The sequence below is a fragment of the Emydura macquarii genome, unplaced genomic scaffold (assembly GCF_026122565.2).
Source record: "Emydura macquarii macquarii isolate MOO-44397 ecotype Brisbane River unplaced genomic scaffold, CSIRO-AGI_Emac_v2 contig_719, whole genome shotgun sequence".
Lineage (NCBI taxonomy): Eukaryota > Metazoa > Chordata > Testudines > Chelidae > Emydura > Emydura macquarii.
In genome coordinates this window covers 15,514,044-15,538,654 of record NW_027130856.1, presented here as the reverse complement: position 1 = coordinate 15,538,654, position 24,611 = coordinate 15,514,044, and the positions used below count along the sequence as shown (strand labels likewise).

General features: G+C 39.1%; 1 protein-coding gene across 2 annotated transcripts in view; it reads right to left on the bottom strand.

The window, feature by feature from the left end:
• The window catches only part of KMT2C (lysine methyltransferase 2C), a 302,649-nt gene that overhangs the window by 11,358 nt on the left and 266,680 nt on the right, over positions 1-24,611 (bottom strand). For both annotated transcript variants that reach the window (XM_067542734.1, XM_067542735.1), the window contains 14 exons: positions 24,396-24,507; positions 22,544-22,622; positions 22,358-22,421; positions 18,978-19,210; positions 14,545-16,245; positions 9,375-9,587; positions 8,122-8,286; positions 6,930-7,071; positions 5,958-6,105; positions 4,263-4,441; positions 4,016-4,170; positions 3,568-3,820; positions 2,773-2,912; positions 1,602-1,709 (listed from right to left, as the gene is read on the bottom strand). In XM_067542734.1, coding sequence (XP_067398835.1) covers positions 1,602-1,709; positions 2,773-2,912; positions 3,568-3,820; positions 4,016-4,170; positions 4,263-4,441; positions 5,958-6,105; positions 6,930-7,071; positions 8,122-8,286; positions 9,375-9,587; positions 14,545-16,245; positions 18,978-19,210; positions 22,358-22,421; positions 22,544-22,622; positions 24,396-24,507 — 3,692 coding nt within the window. The remainder of the gene's footprint in view (positions 1-1,601; positions 1,710-2,772; positions 2,913-3,567; positions 3,821-4,015; positions 4,171-4,262; positions 4,442-5,957; positions 6,106-6,929; positions 7,072-8,121; positions 8,287-9,374; positions 9,588-14,544; positions 16,246-18,977; positions 19,211-22,357; positions 22,422-22,543; positions 22,623-24,395; positions 24,508-24,611) is intronic.

Here is a 24,611-nt window from a genome sequence, read left to right as displayed (position 1 = left end):
TTAATCTAGTTAATCCATTTGAGGGTGTTGGGGAAAAAAAGAATTTGGACATACTTTGAAAATGTATATTAAAAAGGAAACACATGACCAAAGAATTTAAGAAGATACTCTTTTAGGGAGCGTGGTAAAGACTTGAATAAACTTCTATTTGAAGTGGTGGAGTCAAACAGTATTAATGCAGTCTGCAAAACCTGGATAACTCTATGGAATTAATAAATTAAAGAATTATTTAGTCAGTTCTGTACTTGAGACTGCCTTTTTTGTGGGTCAGGAGAGAAATATTTGTTGATTATACTTTCTTCCTATCAGACTGACTACAAGGATTTATTTTTTGGGTTGGCTTTTTTTTGGTATGTGAGTGGTTTTGCCTTCCTTTCAGAGGGGGGGGAGAGGTAGGTGGAAGTAAATATTTCCAACTATCTGGTGTAGTCAAAGAAAAGTATATTGAATTTAAAGTTAAAATACACTTTTTTTTTATTGTTCACATCCAAGAGTTCAGTGTCTGATCTACCTCTGATTGAAGTCAATAGAAAAATTCCTATTTATTTCAATGGAGTTAGATCAGATCCTTCTTGTTGTAAGACTTTCCTTGCAATGCCTATTATCATTACTTTCAATTAATATTTTAAAACCCTAACAATGTTAGTATGTGATGTACTGGATATATATCTGCAGCAAGGAACCTCATCCAAAAGTATCTTGTTTTCTTCCCTTCAAACTAAACAAAATGAGACAAGACAAGGAAGACTGTCTTCTGAGATGTGCTGAGATGCTGCTATGAGTTGCTGCATATCTTTGCAAGGGTCCACAAATAGAAAATGGATTCTTTTGGCTGTTTACAACAGGGGGAGATTAAATGGATGAAATTCAATTCCAACTACATGTTCTTGTCATCCTGGAGCACACATGGACAAACTCCTGGCATAACCACATTTTCCACTGACCATGTTTCTTAAAACACTATGTAAAATGGTTACTTCAGTAATTATAAACTACTTTTTTCTTTCAATGTCTTTCACCACAGTCTTCATCAATAAATATTTTGGTAATTATTTCTTTAAAATGGCCATTGTGTCCATTGAATAAAATGAAAAGACAATGGAGATTATTATACTTACCGCCTTTTGTGACAAGAAAGTAAAGTGTTCCTGCAACCTCCCTGATCAGTTATTTTTATACAGTTGTTAATAATTTCTTATTGTGCATAAAGCAAATGAAAATGCAGAAAATAAAGGAATGCACTTAGGGCTTGATACCAACTCAACAGCAAGCCTCCCACGGATTTCAATGAGAGTCAGAGATTGGGCCTTAAAGCGCTGTCAGGAAAAGGCTTCTAATGCTCTGCAGTGCTTGCTCTTAGGTTTAATTTTCTGCAAATACGAATTTTTATTTCAATTCCTGGTCCTTTGCTGCTTCAGAATTTCAATATCCTACTTTAGCCTGGATTCACACTTAAACCTCATTAAAACAACAGTTTGTGGTATTATAAATGCTAAGTATTCTAAGAACCCTTGGTCCAAGATCTTTACTTAGAAATTTTTTCTATTTTATTAGAGAAGTAGCAGCAATAATTAGGATGCGACACAGAGCTTGGTACTTACCTTGCTCTCTGAGTTTTTTGCTTGTGCAGCTGTTGAATAAAGAACAAAGCAGTTGTTGCTACAAAAGACAACATCCTTTTCCACTCTATCAGAGATCTCTCGGGAATCCTGGGAATCAAAGCCAAAAATTATGATGCGCCCATTCAAGAGAACAGAATTTTACAAATGATCGTTTTTGTGATACCAATCTTCAACTGTTTGGGACAGGATCTACCGCTTTTTGTAAAGTACTTAACACAAAGGGTCTCCAGGCACTACTGTAAAACAAATACTAAACTATGGAAATTTAAAGTTAACACCACTACTGGCCTTATTCTTCAGCATCTTACGCCATCAACAGAAGTGCATTAGAAACAATGCAAAGGATCCCTTATTGTATGTTCATCTGATTTTTACTTAGACAGTATGCCTACAGGGCATTTTTCTTTAACTTTGAACCACAGCAGCTCTTCTTGTTTCAGGCTGGTCAAAGATAGATCATATAATTTTATCATCACATGGTGATCTGTAAAATGTCACTGTGGATTCAGGCCCAGATTTTTTAAGGGATTTCAATGTCTAAGTCACACTGAAGTCAATGTGAGTTGGGCACCTGAATTCCTTAAAAAATCTGGTCCTTGGTGTTTTGTACAGGGCTCATATGCTTTATACATAGCTTTGACTACATAGCTCTGTTACACAGCAATCAAATCATTTCATTATTTAGATAAATGGCGATGGTATTTTTGTTGCGGGCCAGACGCATGCTTTCCCAGAATTCATACTGGTGCAAATATTTTAATGAAGAGCCAGCAGGGACATTTGGGGTTTTTTCCCCTACCACAAGAAAGAAAGAAAGCAGAAAAAATACCAAAAAATAAAATTAAAAATTAAATCCCTTCTGCTTGAAAAGATAAAGTATTATTCCTCTGCATTGGTTTCGAGTCACTCTCCCAATAGCGTCAGATAACAGCCCAAAGCTAGTGTCTTGGAAAGAGCACTGCTGAATTTCTTAACCCGCCTAAAAGTGATACATCCTGGTAGCAGCATTTAAATTGTTGTCCCTGGTTATACACTGGAACCTATTTAAGGAAACTGACCAAAAAACAGTATTTCTGAAATTCTTTGCTGGTTTCATTTGCTGACTGAAAATTATGATCAAGAACCTAAATTTCAGTTTCCATTACAGTACCTGTTTAAGGAAAGACAGATCTTTGAAAGATTTCCGCACACCACTACCAAGAACTACCACTTTGCAATGAGAACACCACTGAGGTCTCAGGGCTGAGCCTTCTGCAGTATTTTGATTGTGATCTTTATAACCAGCTAGACCTAAAAAAACCAGACAAATCTGTTAGAAAATACAGTCAGACATTCCTGAATGAAGTGTGTGCTGAAGTGGCAGTATTCTTTGGCAGGTTTATAGAGGGACTCCATCCTCCCAGACAGGACGTGTTATGCAAGCTTTAAGTTAAATATAGATGGACAGTTTTTACTGAAATCAGACAAAAACCTTATGCAGTTCTAGTTTGAATAAAAAGGCAAAAAGAGATTATTCAATATGAGATGAATAAATAAATCAGAATAAAATAGGAGTATTAATGTGTTTAAATGCTTACATACAAAGTTTCTGATGAAGGATTAATCTCCCAAAGTGGTAAAAGACACATCATTAGAGTAATTTAAAATTAGACTGGACAGAAAACCTGAAAATACCATGTACTGTTGGAAACAATCCCACACTGGCAGTAAGATGGACAAGATAATATAATAGGTCTTTTCTCTCATTTCCATTAGTTTATGAGACCATCAGGAACATAGTGCACAGGTATATGTGTGCCCATCATCTAGGGGACAGTATTATTAAAAACAGGAATCAACTAGTTAATGCTAGAGTTTGAGTTTATAGGGCTGATACTTCTCCAATGCCAACATGATTAAAAATTCAAAACTAATAATTACAAGAATTAGATGTAAATTAACTCACCATTGCTATTTGGAGGAAATGGCACATTAGGTTGCTTCAGTCCATAAGACCCTACTAGTCTGGTAGGGCCCATGGATCCTGCCTGAGGACCATGAAGTAATAAGTGCTGTCTGTATTCCATAGCTGGATTCATTCTGTGACTGTTTATCACTCCTATGGCGGATGGAACATCTGGGGCATTACTAACTTCATAACTGTTGGGAATTCTGACGTGCAGAAGATTGGAAAATGCAGCCATAATGCTATTAATATTCTAAAACAACAAAAATAAACCTCAGTTTTTATCAACTACAGGAAATAAACTGCAAGGATATCAATTACCAGATTACAAGAGCTACCTTATTATAGAAACCCACATCCAAATTAAAACGAAGATTATTTATGTAATATATTATAGAAACACTGCGCTAGAGCTCACTAATAAATCATTGAAGTTTATTTCCCTTACCTCTGCAGCTGTGGGATGTAAAGTAATTGCTACAGATATAAAGCCAGATTTCGGACCATTTTGAGATGGTCCAAGCTGAGAGCCAAAGAAGCCAGAACCAGGTAAAGTTCCTGAACTAGGTTCTGATTTTACATAATTCCTTTTTGCTTCTGAACCTTAAAATGAAAAAAAAGATACATGAAGTTAAGCCACATGATTTTGAATGGACAGAAACTAGCAATAAGTACATGACTCATTTTACTCTTACCTTTTCCAGTACTGCTGGGTAGGATTGGAATGATGGGGGATGGTACAGGCTCTGGAGTCTCTTCCTTTACCAAAGACAAATCTGGATACCTGCTTACTTCCATTCCCACAACGCTTTCAGGAGAGGAAGAGGGAACAAAGCTGTCAGGAGTGTCCCGGTCATCACAGTGATCTTGAACCCTGGGAGGAAAAGACAAACTACAGCTTTTGAAACCCCCCCATATAAAAACTAAGTGAAGGAAATGGGTGGATTTTGGGTTGCTGGCAACACTTTTTGTAGCTTTTCACCTTACTTCAAGATAAAATTTGCTCTTTGGAAAAAACAGACAGCAAAACTGAGATGTTAATCAAGCCATGCCTCCTAGAACTGTCCTACCCAATAGTTCACACCACCTTAAAAAAAAAAAGGGCCTAACTAATACACTTCATCTGTGTTTGCTGGATATTCTCATTCTTATCTAATACAATTATACTTTGTCTGTAGTTACTTCATCTCATGAACACGAAAATCAGTGACAAACGGAACTAAAGTTGTCTGTTAAAACCAGACTTGTTTTTAATTATCCTCTTCCCTCCCAAACTAAAGGCAACGATGATCTACAGTCTGAGATACTTTTAACTCAGCAGAGTTGAGACAGATGTAGATGATAAAGGAACTGTTCTGCTCTTGAACTTCTAGTAGATGCTAGCTATCCCATTTTTCACAGGTGCAAAGGATTTTTCACATGCTTCATAGCCATGCACTTGGGTGCACACTGCCTGAGCTTATCATAAATTTAAACTTCTAGAATGTGTTCAAAATTCATGTCATGTTGAATGGCCCACAGCCTTCACCTACTGGATTTATAAAATCGATCCATCCATGCATCCATCATGGCTTGCATTACTATAGTACCATATAATCTTTAATCTGTATTCATCCTCAAACACTCCAGTAAGGCAGATAAGTACTATTATCCCCATTTCAAAGATGAGGATATGATGCAAAGACAGATTAAGTGATTTCTCCAAGGTCATACAGAAAGTCTGTATGGAGCAAGGAATTGAATCCAGGTCTCCCAAGTCCAAGGTTAGCGAACTAATCACTGGACCATCCTCTCTCATACATCCAATGGCTATAAGGCCTCACACTTGCTGTGCTTCCAATAAATTACAGAAGGGGAGGGAGGGAAGAGTCTTTGCAGAGAGCCCTGCTGTGGACCCTGGAGCACATCTCCACAGTGATTCAATCTGTGCTTACAACGCAGGTGAATTTTGGGGGGCAGCATGTGGAAATGAACAGTGGGATTTATGACTTGGTGGATCCATTGCCCAAAACAACCCTGTGTAGCCACTGATATTAATACAACTTCTATACCACTGCAGCAGCCATTGTGCTGTTGTGTGAACCTGATTAGTTTCTATAATTTGTTTCCATTTTTGGTACAGCAAAATAATGAGTATTTGACAGCTGAATAAGATATACAGTCTAGCAACAGCAGAAGTCTCCCTTTTAGTGGCACAGAAAACTCATATATGGAATACTGAGAGATATCTAATACAAATAATGCCATTTTTTTCTCATCCATGTGTGAGTGGGGAGGGTGCATTCCCTTCTCTAACACCCTCATGGGTCTCCAGTTTACTTTGGCTTGCACAAAGTGGAAGGATCTGGGCCAAAAGATGTAAACTTTGTATTTAGGAGAAAAAACCCTACCTTAACTCTTCCTGATTGTTATGAGGTGGTGTTGGAAGTGAAGCAGGAACGTCCACAGTTTTAGGGCCCTGAGCCATAGCTCTTGCTAACAAATCATCTTGTGGTCTGAAAGGTAACTGGAACTGTTTCGGTCCGAGAGCTTTGGTAACTAAAACAGAAAAACACAGCTCAACCAAGCATATATATGTCTATCTTTCCCTATTGATACACACTGTAACAGGGTGCTGGTTGCACTCTAATATAATTAAGGTGGTACACCAGTTTTTACTCTATTTTCACTCACTCATAACTCCAAAACATTCATTTGTCAGGTTGCAATTGTTCATGGATCGTTTTTGTATGTTGGTAAAACACTTGAAAAACTGATTCAGCTTTTTTTTACTTCAAGGAAAGAAAAATATATTTTTCCCCATTATAAAAAACCTTGAAGCCTTTTTTCTTCTTCTTTTGCAGCACCCAGTGACTGAAATTGGAAAGATGAATTTTTTTCATGGAAATAGTCTTCAAAAAGGGCAATGAAAAGTCTTATTGATAGAAAACAGGTTTTGATTTGACCAAATTATGAGCTTTAGAAAATGTTTACTGGGCATTTTTCAAAGCTTACTGAGCGCACAACTATGGAAGGCTGTTCTGTGAATGCACATGCAGCTAAGTACACTTTAAAACTAATAGTCTTGTCATCTATATTATGCATGCAACTTTGACTTTGTTTTTTCCTTACTTTTGAGTGTTTACCCGTGCACTGATAATGCTCTCAACATAGATTTTCTATGGAATATGCATGATTAAACAGTATATTGCTGCAAAATGAAGTTGGACAGAACCACTTACAAACTTCCAGACAGAGGAGTCCCATGTTCAGTTGTGTACAATAATGCCAAAACAGCATCAAATGAGGTGCAGTAGTATACATTTCATACTTCAGTACCAACACGATATATTTTTTGAAGCAGCAGCAGATTATAAGCTTACCATCATGTCCGCCCAGCATTCCAGCCTTGCCAGCCAGTTCCTCAGTAGTTGCAAATCCATTCACCATCTTTTGACAAGCCACTGGCGGTGGTGTCGGAGGGAGAGAGGCTGGGGGTGTTGGAGGATTACTCAGATTATTCTGCTGCATGAGACCAAAGGATTTTAAAATTAGCTTTTACAGGTAAATATAATAAAGATGCACACTTCTAGTAAGAGATAATGTGACCTACTTGTAGATTTTAAACATACAGAGGCAGCACCCAACACACACAAAAAATAATATTTACTTCCCAAATATACAGGAAAATAGATGAAAACATCTACAAAACTACCTAGTATACAAAGACACAACACATTTTGTAGTGTCTGGCATGAAATATATTGTTGTAGGGAAAGGGTAGATTCCTAAAGCACTTAGACAAAATTCTTAACAAGCATTTTGAGAGTTTTGTCTAAGGAAAAACTGTGCGAAGACTCCAGGATTTGGCCTTCTGGAGAGTGTCTATAGACACTAAGCTTTATTATTGGTTTCCAAGTCCACCAGCTACCCTGCTGGGTCAGATTCTTAGCTCAGTAACTCTGGTGTAAAACCGGAATATCTCCATTGGTCTTCATAGAGTTATTCCAGTTTTATGTTAGAGTAACTATATGCCAAATCTGGTCCTCTGTCTGTTGACATTTTTCCTGTTCTCTCAGTATTGCCTTTCAGCCCTCCAAGAGCCTAAGTTTTAAATTATGTGGGCTTAGACCTTCAACAAACAGATTATTTTGTTCATAGTATTTAAGTCCTTAGTTAGGGACTTGTGGACAAATGAAAGTCTATTCACCAACTAATTCTCACGAAGAAATGCTTTGCTTCTCTGAATGATTTTGTAAAGCACTGGGAATTCAGCCTTTTCTGCTCCAAAAAGCTTTAATTACAATTTTTACCAATTAGCATCAGTTTACAAATGCAGTGCTTGTATTTTTTAAATTTGTTTACAACACAGTTTCTATTATTTGCTTCCATGTTTTGTAGAGCAAAACAATGGACACTTCACAGCTGAATGTGATACACAGTCCAGCAACAGCAAACGTCTCCTTTTTAGCTGCGCAGAAAGAAGGACTCCAAAGAAATAGTTAATGCAAATAATCCCCTTTACCTTGTTTCTTACAGAAAGCAGACATGGGAAATCTAGGTAGAAAAACGTACCTTATAGATCAGTTGGGAATAGTAATCCGAAACCCCATCAAGCGTAGCACTACCAAAACTTCCCATAAGTCGATTTCCACCATTTAGTTGGCCACTGCCATAGGGGAGAAAGTGTGCAAAGCTCACTCCAATTATTGGTTCCATTAGAGGCAGCAGAGAAAGTTGCTTTAGAAAAAAATGGATAGAGATGAATACATCAAATAAAATAAAAGATGCTAACTGGACAGAAAAGTAAAGTTTCCAGAGTAATATCAGTAGAGTGGTTACCATTAAAAAGTCAAATAGTTTCTGAAATACACCAGTACTTCCCTATACTTATTAGGACAGGAAATAAGGCCGCAATTTGGCAAAGGATTTATGCACATGCTTAATTTTAAGCACAAGCTTAAAGTCCCATCGACTTCAATCAGAATTAAGTATATATAATAGCATGACTTCAACTTTAAGTTTGTACTAAAGTGCTTTGCTGAATTGGAGCAAAATCTCAGATAACACTGTGTTACATATTGACTTTTAAATGCCAACAGCTATACACAAGCAAATGAAAATGTATTTGTTAAGCGCTGTACACATTTACAATGCTCAAGTCTAGGGCAAGTGACTGCCTTTCCTGTGCCTCAAGTTTCCTCATCTGTGAGATGGGTATGATACAAATACTTTTTTGTAAAACGTTTTGTGATCTATGGATGAAATTTAAGTTCACATATTTCAAGTCAAGCTATGGAAGGTGCTAGTATCAGGTGTAATGTGATATTCACATCATGAAAGTCTTAAAATTAGAGTGGGTCAGAAATTTTCCAACGGAACGTTGTTCTGGTGGGAAAACACTGATTCATCAAAATCAAAACAATTCTCAGAAATACGTTCATTTTGATTAATTTCCAGTAGAAATCAGGAAGGCTTTTGTGGGAAAGCTGCCTGGTTTCCTGCCAGCTCAACTGTGGTGACTGCCATGGAGCTGTGACTCCCAAGAGAGACAGCTCCTGGCCTGGCAGAATTTCATTATGAAATTATTGAAAACATTTTGATTTTTTTAATCAGTTTTTTTTCAGATGTTATGGATAATGAAATGTATGGCTTTTGTTCCAAGTTGGAATAAAAACCAATTTCAAAATATTCCATGAAATGGAATTACCATTCCCTGTTGAGCTCTACTTGAAACTCAGCATAACTGTAAATTACTTTTTCCCCCCACACTGAATTCATTCTCCTAAACCTACTCTGTTTGGGTTGTACATTCTCTGAACACTCACCTGCTTTAATTGGATAAATGTATCTGTATTAGGATAAATAGCCTGTTTTTCCTCTTCCTCTTTTTTTCTTTTCTTGGACCGAGGGGCTGCCTTCTCTCCAGTCCTTTGAGTTCTTTTATTTCGTTGTTTCTTTATTTCATGTCCTACATCTGTTCTCTGCAGCTGGATGTTACCACATCCAAATGCACCTTGCATTTGATTCCCCACAGTTGGCTGATGGAAAAAGGAAAGTTAAGCAACATGGGATGCATTTGTTCAGATCCATGTTAATTTCACATTATTTTTATAACAAGTTTTGATATATATTTCTAATAAATAATGATGATAGAAGAAAATATCTGACACTTGAAAGTTTAATCCCTAAATTTCCTGTGCACTATTCTAAGTGACACAAGACATCTGACAGAATACATCAAACTGTAGTTTATATTTTGTTTACTTTGCCACCCCCCTGACAATTGTAATTGCTGTTTTTTGAATCCACAATACAATATATGAACTATCATTAGCTCCACTGATGCCTGGAAATGTCCTTAAAAATTATAGACCAGAAGTGTCTTCTAAATGTTTGCTGAAACTTGTACCCTATATTAGCGGTATCCTCTACAGCAGAATAATGGAAGAATTGGCTTCAAGAACAAGTCACAAAGGTTCACTTAATGTAAAATATGTTTTTGGTTGAGCCAAATGTGGGTTTCTGGCTAAAACTAACAATTTAGCTTTGTACTGAGAGTAAAAAAAATAGTTTCACAACAATACTTTTAATGCAATTCTTAACCTTAAGAGATAATTGTGTAAAACAATTAGCATAGGATTTAATGGATCAAGTGACAGGGTCAAGTAAAAAGATTAAAATATCCAGTATTTCAATTATCGATCTAACCCGATGTAATCATACTTTACATCAGGGAAACCGCAAATTCACTCCCTCAGTATACCTTTTAAAGGTGGATCCCTAACATCTGCTTATGCTACCAGCTTCTCATAACTTCCATTTATTTTCATCAGATTTAATTCACTCCTAGCTGACTTTATTTTGCTTCCAGGCTGCATTGAGATTTCATGGAGTCACAACACAATCTGAGAGGAAAACTAGGATAACAACAAAATAACCAGAAATACTAACAATAAAATGATCAGTTCTGAGCAGATCCAGCTTTTCCTTCCCAACAGTTTTCCAACCTCTACTTTTTTTTAATAATTAAATTATCCAACAGCCATTAACATGATGAATTACCATTTTCCCCCATGCTGGTAAAACTATTAGTTCTAGAAATGTTACGGTGAAATAGAATTGCCTCAGCCAGAGTGCAGGCATACCATATGCTTTCTGATGCATAATTGTAGATTTTCCCCAAGTTATATTTCCCCTGCATTCTGACTGAGTCTTACATGTCTGATTTCCATAACTGTATGTCAATATCTGTACTCTGATTGGCCGACAGCCAACATTAGCCAGAGTACAGGGATTTTCATATTAATTGTACAATTATTTCTCAATCATACTACAAATATGCAAATATCTCTACTCTGATTGGCTACAATAATCCTTCTTCTCTGTTTGGTTCTTGTATACAAATTTTTAAATTTGTTTTCCAATTACAAAGATGGTTGCCTCAGTTTCTGATTACCTTCAACTAACCCAGAAAAACTATAACATTTATTTAAAAAACAAAAAAAAATTACCAAAAAGCAAAGAAAATAGAGCTGGAAAACTGACGAAGGGGAATACCTCTTGATTCTTTTGTCTTTTTGTCATACATATGTTTACATATATAATTTAAAAAAATTATCAGAAGTACCCAGAAAGAAGGTGGATGACTGGAGTGGAAAAGAGGGGCCCAAAAGGATTTATATGTATTAAGACAATTAACCTTTCAGGAGAGAGAGAAAAATTATTTTTTCCCTTTACTGAAATTAAAATTTGAATATACAATACTAACAGGTTGGGGGTGCATTCTAATAATTAGATAAAATCACAATCCTGGGCTAATAAACCGTAATGCCAGCATCTTCTGCATTCACTTGCTATTAACACCTCAGCTGTCAGCCTGGCAATTCATTCAGCTCAAGATGCACTTATTATCCCACAAAAAGGGAACACTCTAAATAATAAGCATTATTATTTATAACAGAGATACCCAGAGGCCTCAAACTGGATTAGGGTCCCATTGGGCTAGGTGCTGTACAAACTTAAAGGAAAAAATAGTCCGTGCCTTGAAGGATTTGCAATGTAAGGCCCAAATCTGCAGGCTCATACATGTGAACAGGACCGCTTGTCTGTGCAGGGCCCCCCCTGAAGCAGTGTCAGGGCCTTATTTAAGGTAAGAAACAAACGGGTGTTCCAGACAAATGAAAGGAACATGTGGATACCTGTACAATTAGGAGGCTTTGAATACTTTTTTCCTCTCCTATATTTGTAGTTGCCAGCTCTTTTGAGTAATAATCTTATAAAAATGAACAAAAAAACTGAGGTAGTTGATCCTTGGAACATGGAGTACAGGAGCCACAATACAAAAGAACTATACTGATATATAGTCCCACTGTCATAAAAAAAATGCAATTTAAACCCAAGCACTATTCACGGTAAATATTAGAAATGGGGCAGTTTTAAAATAATGATGGTGTATAGAAAAAGATTAATCTTTGTACTATTTTTAGGGATATTCATTTGTGAGCAGGTTGAACTATTACGTTATATTAAAAATGAGTCCTTCTTATATGGCTGATTTACTTAGAGGCAAATTGTGGACTGTCCTGTGTGTAAGTGCAAGTGCACTGGGAGAGGGTGGGGATAAGATGCCCTTACTCCCGCGCTACCTCTGCAGAGTTAGGGACAATAAGGAGGAGTTTTTAAAGAATATTAGGAATAAAAAGAATCCTAACCATGGTACTGTGGTCCATTACTAGACAGAAACGGTAGAATTATCAATAAGACTAAGATTTTGTCATGGTTATGTTTAGTAAAAGTCATGGACAGGTCATGGGCAATACGCAGAAACTCATGGAAGCCGGTGACCTGTCTGTGACTTTAAAAAAAAATAAAAATAACGAAGGGTGGAAGCTGAGGGCATTACTGAAGCCCAAGGAGAGGGGGTGAGGGACCTAGCTCTAGTGTGGGAGGCGGAGGGTCCAGCAATCACTGCCAGCCCAGTTGCCCCAGCTCTGAGCTCCCCCTTGGTGGCTCCAGTATCCACCCTTGCGCACAGCTGAAGGCTGTGGGGTCTCCTGCCACCCGTGGCGGGTCTGAGTTGTGGGGTCCCTTGCGGCAGCTGGAGGCTTCAGGTGCCCCCTCACCCGCGGTAGCTCGGAGCTGTGGCAGGTCTGGGCTGATGGGTCCCTCGCAGCAGTTAGGGACTCCAGAGTCACCTCACTGCCCAGGGCAGCTGATGACTTTGGGGTGCCCCCCCGCCAGCAGCGACTTGGGACTGTGGGGTCCGCCGCTGCCCGTGGCAGGTCTGGACTGTGGGGGCGAACCACCTGCAGGCCTATGGGATCCCCCCACCGCCTGTGGTAGCTGATGACTGCGGGGTGCCCGTGTGACAGCTAGGGGCTGCAGGATTCCCCTACAGCGGCTGATGCCTGCAGGGCCCCCACTGCCCAGAGTGGCTCAGAGCCGGGGGGGCCCTGATGCCCCTACCGCCAATGGGCTGGGAGCCACGGGGTCTCTGCTGTCTGTGGCGGCTGGGGGATCCGGGGTGTCTCTCCACTTGCTGATGGCTTCAGGGTGCCTCCCCGCTGCTGCCTGTGGTGGCTCAGGGCTCTGGGGTACCCCAAAGCCCATGGTTGCTGGGAGGCGCAAGGATCCCCGCTGCCTGTGGTGGCTGGGAGCCTCCAAGTCTCTACCACTGCTGGGTCCCTTCTGCCCACGGCAGCTTGGAGCTGGGGTGCCCCTGCTAGCAGCTGCTCGGAGCTGGCGGCCCCCCCGCGGCCGCTGAGAGCTGCTCCTCCCCTCCCACTGAGAGCCCTTGGACCCTGGCCGCCTGTGGTGGATGAAAGCTCCTAGGTTCCCGTAGCCCCCGGACGCTGAAGAGCATAATTTCATGGAGGTCTCTGGATGCCATGGAATCTGTGACTTCCGCGACTTCTGTGACAGACTCGAAGCCTTAATTATCAATAATAATACAGAAGAGGCAGAGTGTTCAATTAATATTCTGTTCTGTATTTGGGAACTCAGGGACTATGAAAAAGGTTTGGGGGTCATGGTGGATAACCAGCTGAACATGAGCTCCCAGGGCGATAAAGTGGCCAAAAGATCTAATGCAATCTTTGGATGCATAGATAGGGGAATCTCAAGTAGGATCACAGAGGTTATTTCCTCTGTATTTGGCGCTGGTGTGACCGCTGCTGGAATACTGTGTCCAGTTCTGGTGTTCACAATTCAAGAAGGATGTTGATAAATTGGAGAGTTCAAAGAAGAGCCATGAGAATGATTAAAGGGTTAGAAAACCTGTCTTACAGTGATAGACTCAAGGAGTTTAATCAACGTATTTTAACAAAGAGAAGGTCAAGGGGTGACTTGATTACAGTCTGTAAGTACCCACATGGGAACAAATAATTAATAATGGGCTCTTCAGTCTAGTAGTGAAAGGTATAACACGATCCAATGGCTGGAAGTTTAAGATAGACAAATTCTGACTGGAAACAAGGTGTACATTTTTAACAGTGAATGTAATTAACCATAGGAACAAGTTACCAAAAGTCATGGTGGATTCTCCATCACTGACAATTTTAAAATCAAGATCAGATGTTTTTTCTAAAAGGTCTGCTCTGGAACTTATTTTGGGGAAGTTCTATGGCCTGTGCTAGACAGGAGATCAGAGTAGGTGATCACAATGGCCCCTTCTGGCCTTGCTATCTATGAGCTGCTAATGTCCTGCCCTTGCACAGCTGGATAGAGCCTGGATTCCCCAAGTGGCACAGCTGTATACTATACCGTGGCACACACATCGCAACAGGTTTACATCCAGCACAGTTTATACCCACTTCAGAGTAGCAGGGAGACTGGGATGAAGACAGTCACTTGGGGATTCTTCCTTTCTCTGCAACTGGGCTGCTCCAAAGGTGTCACAACACGCTGCCCCATGCTTGGCAGTGAATTGTAATGTCACAATCTAGTCTTTACATGTTGACATGCATTTCAAAAACAACCAAGAAAAAAACACCTTACCATTCCTTCAGCTGGGTTCTGTTTCTCTACTAGTTTGCTGTCCCCAGAACTTTCTTCTTCTGATCGGCAGTTATTCTCTGATTTCTGGTTTAGGAGAGAGGATGATTTTTTATTTTTAAGCAAGTGTTTCAGCAGTTCATTCCCTGACTCCCCTTTTGCTGCTGGGGTGCTGGTGGATTGCGTTGGACTTTGTGCTGAAGAGGCAGGATGCAGTGTGGCCTTTTCTTCTATCGTAATACCACTTTGATTCTCTGTTTTAGGCTCAGCTTGACCAGAGCACTGATCAGATTCTGCCTTTTCCAGTTTAATTTCCTGAATGTTGGCAGGAGCATCTGTTTTGCCCTTGTCAGTCTCAGGATTTACACTCGATTTCGGAGACAATTTCTTTTGGAGCAAACCACTATCGGGAAGCGTACATTCCAGCTCTGAAGAAGGCTGGTTCTCGGCAGCATTTGTTGTTGATGAGCCTGTTAGTTCCGCTGACTCTGTCTCATTCTGATGATGAGTAAGTTCACTGGGTGTGCTAACTGTTGGGGTAGAGGTAGAATCAGAAACAGCTGGAGTTGGTGGTGCAGTTATATCTGAATGTGGAGTTGATGGGGCTTTTATTGACTCAGCATCATCATCCTTTTTCTTTTTTCGTGTCCTTTTCTTTTTTCCTTTCTCTTCTGGAATTATATCAGAGTACAGCTGAATGAGAGACTGACTTGATCCAGGAAAATTTGGTGTGTGGGGTGTGTTGGTGTCTTGGCCACATGGAGGACCACTACCAGCTGCTGGAGGTGTTGCAGGTACACCAGGGGCAAATGGAGGCCTGACTTGGTTCTGCGTGAAGCTGGTCCCAGAGATACTCCCATGGGATTGTTTTACAGAATGGAAGTTAGGGGATCCACTAGGAATTGAAGGTGGTTCAGGTCCAAAAGAGGTAGGCCCCAGTGGTCTTCGCTCATTGCTTTGCATAAAAGTTATAGCAGGTGGTGAGTTCACAGGGCCTTGTTGCAAAACTTGTCCCATTTGCTGCTGTTGATGCTGTGGAGATTGCTGAAGAGGTCGTGGAGGCTGCATGAAATCACAGGGTAGGTCAGAGTTAAAGAAAGGTATCTGAGACAAGGGAGCTCTGTTATTTAATTCTGACCCCATCATGCCATGTTGTTCCATTTCCATCCTCTGCTGCAAAGCCCTCTGTCGGTCCACCTCCTGCATAAGCTGTATTCGTTGCCGTTCTTGCTGCTCTCGTAAACGCTCCTTTCGTTCCCGCTCTTGAAAGCTTTCACTAAATGGGTTATTATCATCAAATTCCACCCTTGGTGGTGGCCCTGACTGTGCATTTGCATTGGATCCTGGCACTGTAGTTGGTGTGCCAGGATTCATTGGCAACTGTGTCATTGGAGGCTGCATCCTTGGAGCTTTGAGGGGGATATGATTTGGAGGAGCAGTGGTAGGCTGCCACCCAGGTAAATTTGGCATTCTGGCTGGGTTGGATTGCCCAGGAATTACAACCGTGTGCTGCTGATGCTGGAGTTGTTGTGCTACCATGGGGAAGTTTTGCTTATTCATTGCTGGTGGTGTTCCTCCTGGAACCATAGGTGGCTGAGACTGGACTCCTGGCATTATAGCATGCGGTGCTATCCCACACTGCTGCTGCTGCTTGATTCGATATTCCTCAATGAGCTCTGTATGTTCCTTTTGCTGTTTTCGAATCTGAAATTTAAACCAGTCATTACTCATCTCTACAAAGTTGTATTTAATATATAATAAACCTCAAATATATAGCATATACTACATTGAAAGTATATTTTATTGGAAAATGAGGCTTGTTCAAGATTATCACTGGAAAACATTAAGCTTTTTTATATTCTCACTTCATGTCCAATATCCACCATGTAAACAAAAAGTGTGTAATCCTCCTCAATGACAATTTCCATACTATTAAGTGATTATACAACATCAACCATGAAGAACCAGAATAAAGGACAATATTTCAGAAGTAGTGCTGATCTCTAAACTATAGTGTCATTATGCAGCACTATTCAAAACTGCAGAGAACTTGCAATACATAGGTAAATAAGAAATAAATTATGCATATAAAATATATCTTACTGCCATTTGCCACGTAGTGACTTTTGTTTTATTTCTTGTGGTTTGTATTCATGTGAAAAAGACACTTAAAATAAAGGCTTTTAAAAAAAGCTCTAGAAGCACTTGAAGTGCATGCTGTATAGAGATATACCCTTTGTATAAATATACAATGGAAGCTTGATTGCAATGGCAATAGGTACTGTGGCTCGATCCTGGAGCCTGCTAAGCACCGTTCAACTTTCAGGCCCAGGTTCAGGAAAACACTTAAGCTCATATTTAAATTTAAGCATGTTTAAGTTCCAATTAAGCATATGTTTAAGTGTTGTCCTTAATCAGGGCCTCACTGACTTCAAAAGGAGAGGAGGAAGATTGGCACCTTCCGGCATCAAATGCAATATTGCTTTATAAAATAACAGAAAAATAAAACAACCTTAACTAATAGGCCACAATCATCTATCATTAATATCATGGTTAGCAACTGTAACAGAAGCATAAGGTTAGAATGAAGTAGAGTATGTGCAATGCATTATTACGGATATGTATAAAAAAATGTTTGTTTTATCTGTGATCTATGGTTAATAAAAAAATAAAATAAATTATATGGAGAGCCGGTTGCTTCATCTTCCCATCATATCTGTCTCCACAGAATTGCACCAACATCCTTCTAAGATAATGCTCTTCCGACAAATTGGAAAGAAAAAGCAACAAACATTCTATACTTCAAGAATGGAAATCCATTCTAAGGAGATACGATAAGACAATTGCTGAATTATGACTTGCAGAATACTGTGCCCAATACTGCTGGTCACAGATACAAGGCCTCAGTTCATGGGAGCACTTAAAAATACATGCTTAACTGTAACCCTATTGATTTCAATGGAACTTAAAAATGTGATGAAAGTTAAGCACATGCTTAAGTACTTTGATGAATCAGGGCCTAGGCCAGGTATGTCAAACAGAGTTTGTGGGCTGGATCTAGCCACGTGATGTAGTTATGTAACTTACATGATGGCCTCACACATTGCAGAATCCTTCACTGTTTTTTAAAAAAAAGTAAGTTTCTAATCCTCATTGCTGCAGAGATTACTTTTCAACCATGAGCAGAGGTAAACTGATGTCACAATGTTTGCCTCAGTCTGCAGTCAGACTGAAACAATGACTAAAAACTGTGAACGCCTCTCTCCCCATTAATCTATTAGGAGTGTCAACTCTAAAGCTCAATGGTGACACTTTAGTGGCAAAATTAACTATTTCACTGCTAATCATTTCAGCACATGAAGGGGGGGGGGGGAGGGATTGGTAGTTGTTGTAGGGAAGGAGATACTGAGGGTAGAACAGAAATGAGAAGATACCGTAAAGGGAGAGAAACAGAAAAAATATGATGAGGAAGGAAGAGAAACAAAAGGCAGAAGTAGCAGTGGTCTGAAGTGGACCATATTTTCTTAGTGAATGAGTGTGAATACTATAATAAGGTATAGTATAAATAATAAATAAAGCCTTAGTTACTTCAGAAAGAATTCACTGGCTCCTTAATCTCTGTGCAAACCTTCCAATGACTTCAGTGGGATATCTGCTGTGGATTGAGGGCAATATAAAGTCTTTAAATTATATCCCGGCTCACAGATCATAACACAAGATGGAATGTGCTCCTCTCCTCCAGATGAGTTTGATACCCAGGCTTAAATTCTAAAGAATAAGGAAGAAGCTCCTAAACTGCACTCAGCACAGTTCTGGTATCATATTTTTTCTGAACTGTATCTATTTTATATAGTGACCATATAACATGATAAGCCCTCTCTTAGTATTTACTATGAATTTCTTGTTCACAAAACAAAGATCATACAAAAATACTAAATGTAAGGAAAGAAGGCATTTAAACAGTAAAATGTAAAATAAATGACACACAACTGGCTATTACAAAGATAGAATGATATCAAGTGCACCTCGTGATATGATAAAATCTGAGAGAAAAGCCTGAGTCAATGGAAATATAGCCCTGTATTTCAAGATATTCCTATTCTTGTATAATTAACAGTGCGTCTGAATTTTGCATCCAGGTCCTTTATAGACTCTGGCTTTCCTTCACATTGCTCCCGTTCACTCTCTCTCTTCCCAAACTCCTAAGACAAGTTTTTTTCCACTGCTAGTGTAAGTGGTTTTTCCTATGGCTCCAGTAGTGTTGAGAAACTGAATCTCATAAATGACATTACTGTGTGAAACATGAGGGTTTTTGGTGTTTGTTTTTTATGTGAGTTGCACTTTGCATATCTAGTGGATTTAAAGAAAAAAGTAATCTTACATCTTAATATTAAACAGAAAAGATGTGTCCTGTTTTTGTTTTTCCAAATTGTTACCTGTTCTAGCTGCTTTTGGACCATACTTTGCTGCTCAGTAACGTGCTTAAGCTGCTCTGCATCTTCTTCTGGGAATTCGCGGCCAGCTTTTTTGGCAGTACGTTGTTTTGCTGAGAGCGCTTTTTTTGATTTTCTGTGTGCTCCAATTTGCTCTTCAAGGTATTTCTGTTGCATTTGAAGAAGTTGTTGTGTTTCTTGAAGCCATTCTTCATATTGCTTTCTTTGTGAATCATCTGGTGGGAAAAAGTAAACACAAGGAAAGTAACCACTGATACTATACTAAGGACCCTTGTTTTAAAAGGAGGAGTTATTTATTGTGGCTGTTACATTTTCTCGGTACAGCACAAAATTTAAAATAACTGTATCCACCAAAAATGCATGAAAAGAAACAGAACTTCTAAGAAGGCTTTCAAATCCAAACTGGTATCTAAGCCCTGCAAGTCCCCCCAAAACAATCTCTACACCATCATTCCATCCATCTCCCAATCGGCCCCTGACACAGGAGAAGCCTAGGAGCAAAGGCGAATCTAGTACCACGATCTGGTTGCCACCAAATTTCGGCTCTAGTGGATCCAGAAGGGAAACTGACCCCTTACTTTGCCACCAGCCCCTTCATGTTTAAACTAAGCTTAAGGACTTCAAATGCTCATAACACCTGGGGAGGAGTCTCTCAAACAGTTAGAATACAAAGGGTGTGGAGCTTTCTAGGGTAAAAACATCACCTTATTTCAACTGAAATTGGCTGGTAGCCAGCCAAAATCACAGAGCACAGGGGTAACAGTAGTAAAGGCATGGAAATATAAAGTTATATCCAGTAACAAATCACCTCACCTCTGTCCACAGATGTGTTTTAAAGCATTTAAAATTGCATTCTGTGAAAATGGAATCTCTTTATAACATTTTTAATGTAAGAGCACCAGGAAATGGAAGAAACAAGGACAAAATGCAGGGATTTGGCTCATTTCTTGGAAATCGCTGAGAAAAATTAAACTGCATGAGATATTTGTAATCTCAAGCATCTACAGAATTATTAATTAAAATACAAACTGTTTTTAAGAACTATTAAAGTCACTACAAAAAAATCAACTTAAAATGTGTGTCAGTGTTTATTTATTTATTTTTTATTTGTCCTTTGTGTACAATGCACTTTTCCCCCAGTTCACAGTCAAAGGCCTCAAGTCCCAAATGGCTTTGTATCACAGAAACTACCCTGTTTGGTAGATGTTACTCTTTTTCAGTGCTCATAAGTGTAGTTTGGTTATCAGGGTCACTACAGAGTAACCCCAGGCTCCTATGCCCATCTCCTGGGGACGTAGCACGCTACCATAGATTCTGCTTACTGGCAACGCACATATTAACATCTGGTTAATAGCAACATTTTGCTGGGAACTAATCCCGGCCCATTTACTTTAATGTTAATGGGATCTGGTTACTGGCAATGGCAGGCCTCTTAAGAACATTTTTTGGAAGAAAGGCTCCAGAACAGGCAGGTCTGCAAAGCCGCAGCCAGGGAAGGAAGTTCTGGAACCTGCCACATGAACCTGCCTGTGCCCAGAGCTCAGCACAACCCACAGCTTCCTGCACCCTGCTAAGGGGGGCTGTACCCAATGAAGGAAGAGCTGGGATGTGTTGAGCCTCAACCCCTTGGGAGCACAGGGAGAGGTATTGTGCAGCTCTGTGGACCCCCAAGGTCTCTGCTCCCTGTAGAAAGCCTTGGCATCTGGGCTGGAACCTCCCTCCCCACTGCTGCCCTGCCTGTAGACAGGTTCGTGGGGCCGCAGCCAGGGAAGGAAGCACTGGGAATGTGTCTTTCCTGGCTGCAGCCCTGCAAACCTGCCTTCTGCTTATTGACAAATGCGGTATAATGACAACTTTTTGCCAGCAACCGAAGGATTGCTAGTAAACAGAATCTACTGTACTTCTAATAATATTCTCAGCTGCTCGCAGTCTGGGATCGGAGAAAAGGAGGCCAGGTCTGGGAACAGTACCAGTTTCCTTACATGATAGCACTGAGGCAACAGACAGAGTAACCAGAAAAACAGGGACAGAACTCCTTATAAAAATGATTTGCAGATATTCTTATGATATACAATGGTTTCGGCATGTGATCCAATACCCACCATATTCGACCTTAGCTATCTATCACTGCATTACAGGCAGTTGCAGAATCCAGTGTGTCTATTGAATCAATTCTGACAGCTAGCCACACTCTCAATGGACACCTAAATATTTTCAATGCTAGATTAGATTCTGTATTTAATAATATTACCCAAGGTGACAACTGAGTGGAAATGTTACAGTATAACTTTGTGGATATGGAGAAAAGATGTTTGGCTCAGAAAAGTGACAATGAACATACTGAAACATTAACATATGCTAGTTAAGGGTAACTGCTTGTTGCAACAAAAAAACAGAGGGTGGGATTTTCAAAAGTGCTCAGTATTGGGCCCAGGTCTGGTTTATTATAGTTAAATTAATGCTGAATAGTACTGAAAATCCTTTCCAGAAAGTCTAGAAAACTTGAGTGAAGTTTCTAACTGCATTTTGTGCATTGTGCCTCCAGTATCTGGAGGGGGAATCTAGCCACTTCTGTTTTGTTATTATTAAATCACTGATAGAGATGTTTTGCAGAGATAAAAGCTTCTTAGAATATGTAAAAAAAAATGTTCAGTATTTAAATTTACAGATAAATCTCTCTCATGATAGAGTGTAACACCTAGTTTGTTCTGGGGGCAAATGAAATATTAGGTATATCAACTAAAATAGACACGTTTCCAAGTATTTTTAAAATCACCAAATCTGGATGTATAAAATTGCTCTTCCTTTAGGTAGAGGCGCCTGCTCTTCGTTTTTCTGGTTTCCTGACAATTCCAAAAAAAAATTTTTTTTTTTGGACTGATGATGCAAAAACCTTTTTGGTTCTTAAATTAAAAATGACTTGGGTTATTTTGGATAACTATTCCAATAAATATAGATCCAGCAGAGTCATCATTAGATTTTTGAAACAGCTGACTGTAGTTTAATATATAATTAATTACTATTCTTACGCCATTGGAAAATACTAATTATTCGATGTGATTAATACTATCACAGATTCATATTGTATAAATTTCCATCTTTTCTCACAATGTTTTTGAGAATTTTTTGTAGAAAAAACATTAATATGAAGTTTTGATATTGTTTTAGTGAATTAAGATTTTGTCTTTTGTTTTAATACCATGAATTAATACCATAATCATGAAAGGATAAATTTTAAATAAGCCAAAGAATTAGTGGAGCTAGGAAAATATTTGTTGGCAATCAAGTATTTCCCTTTAAAAAAGAAACTGCACTATGAAACCCTAAATTCATACACAAGAAATTATAAAATTTATACTTACTGACAAAACCAGGACCAAAATTTGGAGGATTAGGCCTAGAAATCTGAGGCGTCAAACTTCCATCCTAAAAATCAATAAAATGTATAAGCAAAGTGATGAAACCATAATTCATTTTAAGAAAAAAATAAAATATTCACCATTTAAAAAAAACACTTCTGCTGTAACTCTCATATCAAGTTATGTTACCTGTGTGATTGCTTGCTGTATAAGATTCTGGCCTTCGTTAGTCTGCGTTCCCGGCATTGGCTGACTCATAAAGGGAAACCTATTGATATACAAAGATCAGCTATAACATAAACTTTTAAAGCTGGTAAGCACTTCAGTACAGATGCATTGTTTCAAATTATTTTGACCTAAAATAAAACTTCCAAACGTTTTTGAGATATTTGTTTGAACTACTACATCCTAATTACTTGCAAAACTTTGAAAATAATATTTCTTATTTCACCCTTGTAACACTTTGTCCTCAATTCAACCTGTTGTGCCTTATAATTTATGAAGGCATGAATTAAAAATGGCTTAAGTTGTCTTACACCAGGGACGACCTGGCTTTTCCTAGTGGTGATCATACATAAGGGCAGCTGAATACATGCAGATGACTTGAGAAGTCTTGGTGCTTGATTTTTAAATGCTATGTGATGTAAAAAATAAGATTCAACGTGCTTAGATACTACAGCATAAATACCTACACAGATTAGGATAGATAGCACATTTGGGCATTATAAATCATTTTTTAAAAGGCCCTGCTGCTAAACTTGGACAATTTAACTCTAGGGAGAAACAACAAATAGAATCTCGAAGAGCTTAACCACAATGACAAGACAGAGGAGGATGGAATTTGTCATGGGACTGGGTCCTAGATCATGGGCTTTAAATATCATAATCAATTCCTTTTATTGCATTTAGAATCATAGAGGAAGCCTGTGCTCATAGTTATCCTACCCACTGAGGATGGGTGCCACTACAATCTGCACTAGCACAAGTTTCTAAGTGCTCTTCTAGGGTAGCTCCAAATGGACAAGGTTGCAGTAATGTAGCTTGGAAGTGGCAAGGGCATGGACCACCATGGTGAAATCTGAATTACTAACAGTCAGCTTTATTACAGTATAGAGTAGACTTATGAGGGAAGTGGCAGAAGCTCCACTACTTGGTCCATTTAAAATTAGTCTAGATAAAAGCACTAGGAAATTTATTGTAGCAATAATAATAAAATAACTAGATCTTAAATAGCAATTTTGATTCATAGATCTCTAAGCATTATCTATCATTATACATTTTACAGATGGGGAAACTGAGGTAGAGAGAGATGAAGTGGCTTGTCCAAAGTCTTACAATAACTCAGTGGTAGAGCTGAAAATGGAACCCTGGTCTTCTGAGTTTCAGTCCGGCGTCCTGTCCACTAGATCATGTTGTCTTTACATAGGGAGCATTACTCTATTGGCATGGAGTATGAGCTAAATGATAACACCGGCCTTTTCCACATGCTTATTTCTATGATTCACTGTGAACAGTTGTGATGGTCTAATAACTTGCTGATGCTGTGGCTGAGCATGACTTTCCAGACCCCAGAGGGACAAGGTGGGTGAAGTAATATCTTTTACTGGTGAGAGAGACAAGCTTTCCAGCCACGCACAACAGTTTTTCAGGTCTGTGTGGCTTGAAAGCCAGTCTCTCTCACCAACAGAAGTTGGTCCAATAAAAGATATTACCTCACTCACCTTGTCTCTCTAATATCCTGGGACTGATACGGCTAGAACTATACTGCATACAACAATTTTCAGAGTCCACTGGCAACAGTAATACAGGAAAGGTGTATAAACATTTTCTGTTCTAATTAATCCAGTTTTCTTTTACTTCCCTCCATGCCAATTTCAATCAGTTGCAGGTCATATTGTAAACTATGGTGACCTGCAAGAGTGATATACATAGGGAGGAGCCATCTAGTCTCCGGTCTATTGATGCTGGGAGCTAAAAGATTATAATACTTTGGGTCACTTTTACTTTTCTACTTTAAACAATAGTGTCATCTTTTGCCTACCTGTTCATAACCATTGGTGGCATCCCCATATTGCTCTGTGCCATTACTTTATTGATCCCTTTAAGAGCTACCATTTTCGCTTTCATTATGGGATCAGTGATTGCATCAAAATCTATGAAACAAAAATAGTAAAGGGTGAATTACACAGCTGAACATTCTGATTGTACACTACCAACATAATGCAGATTTCCAATATTGGAAACATTGGAAACATAA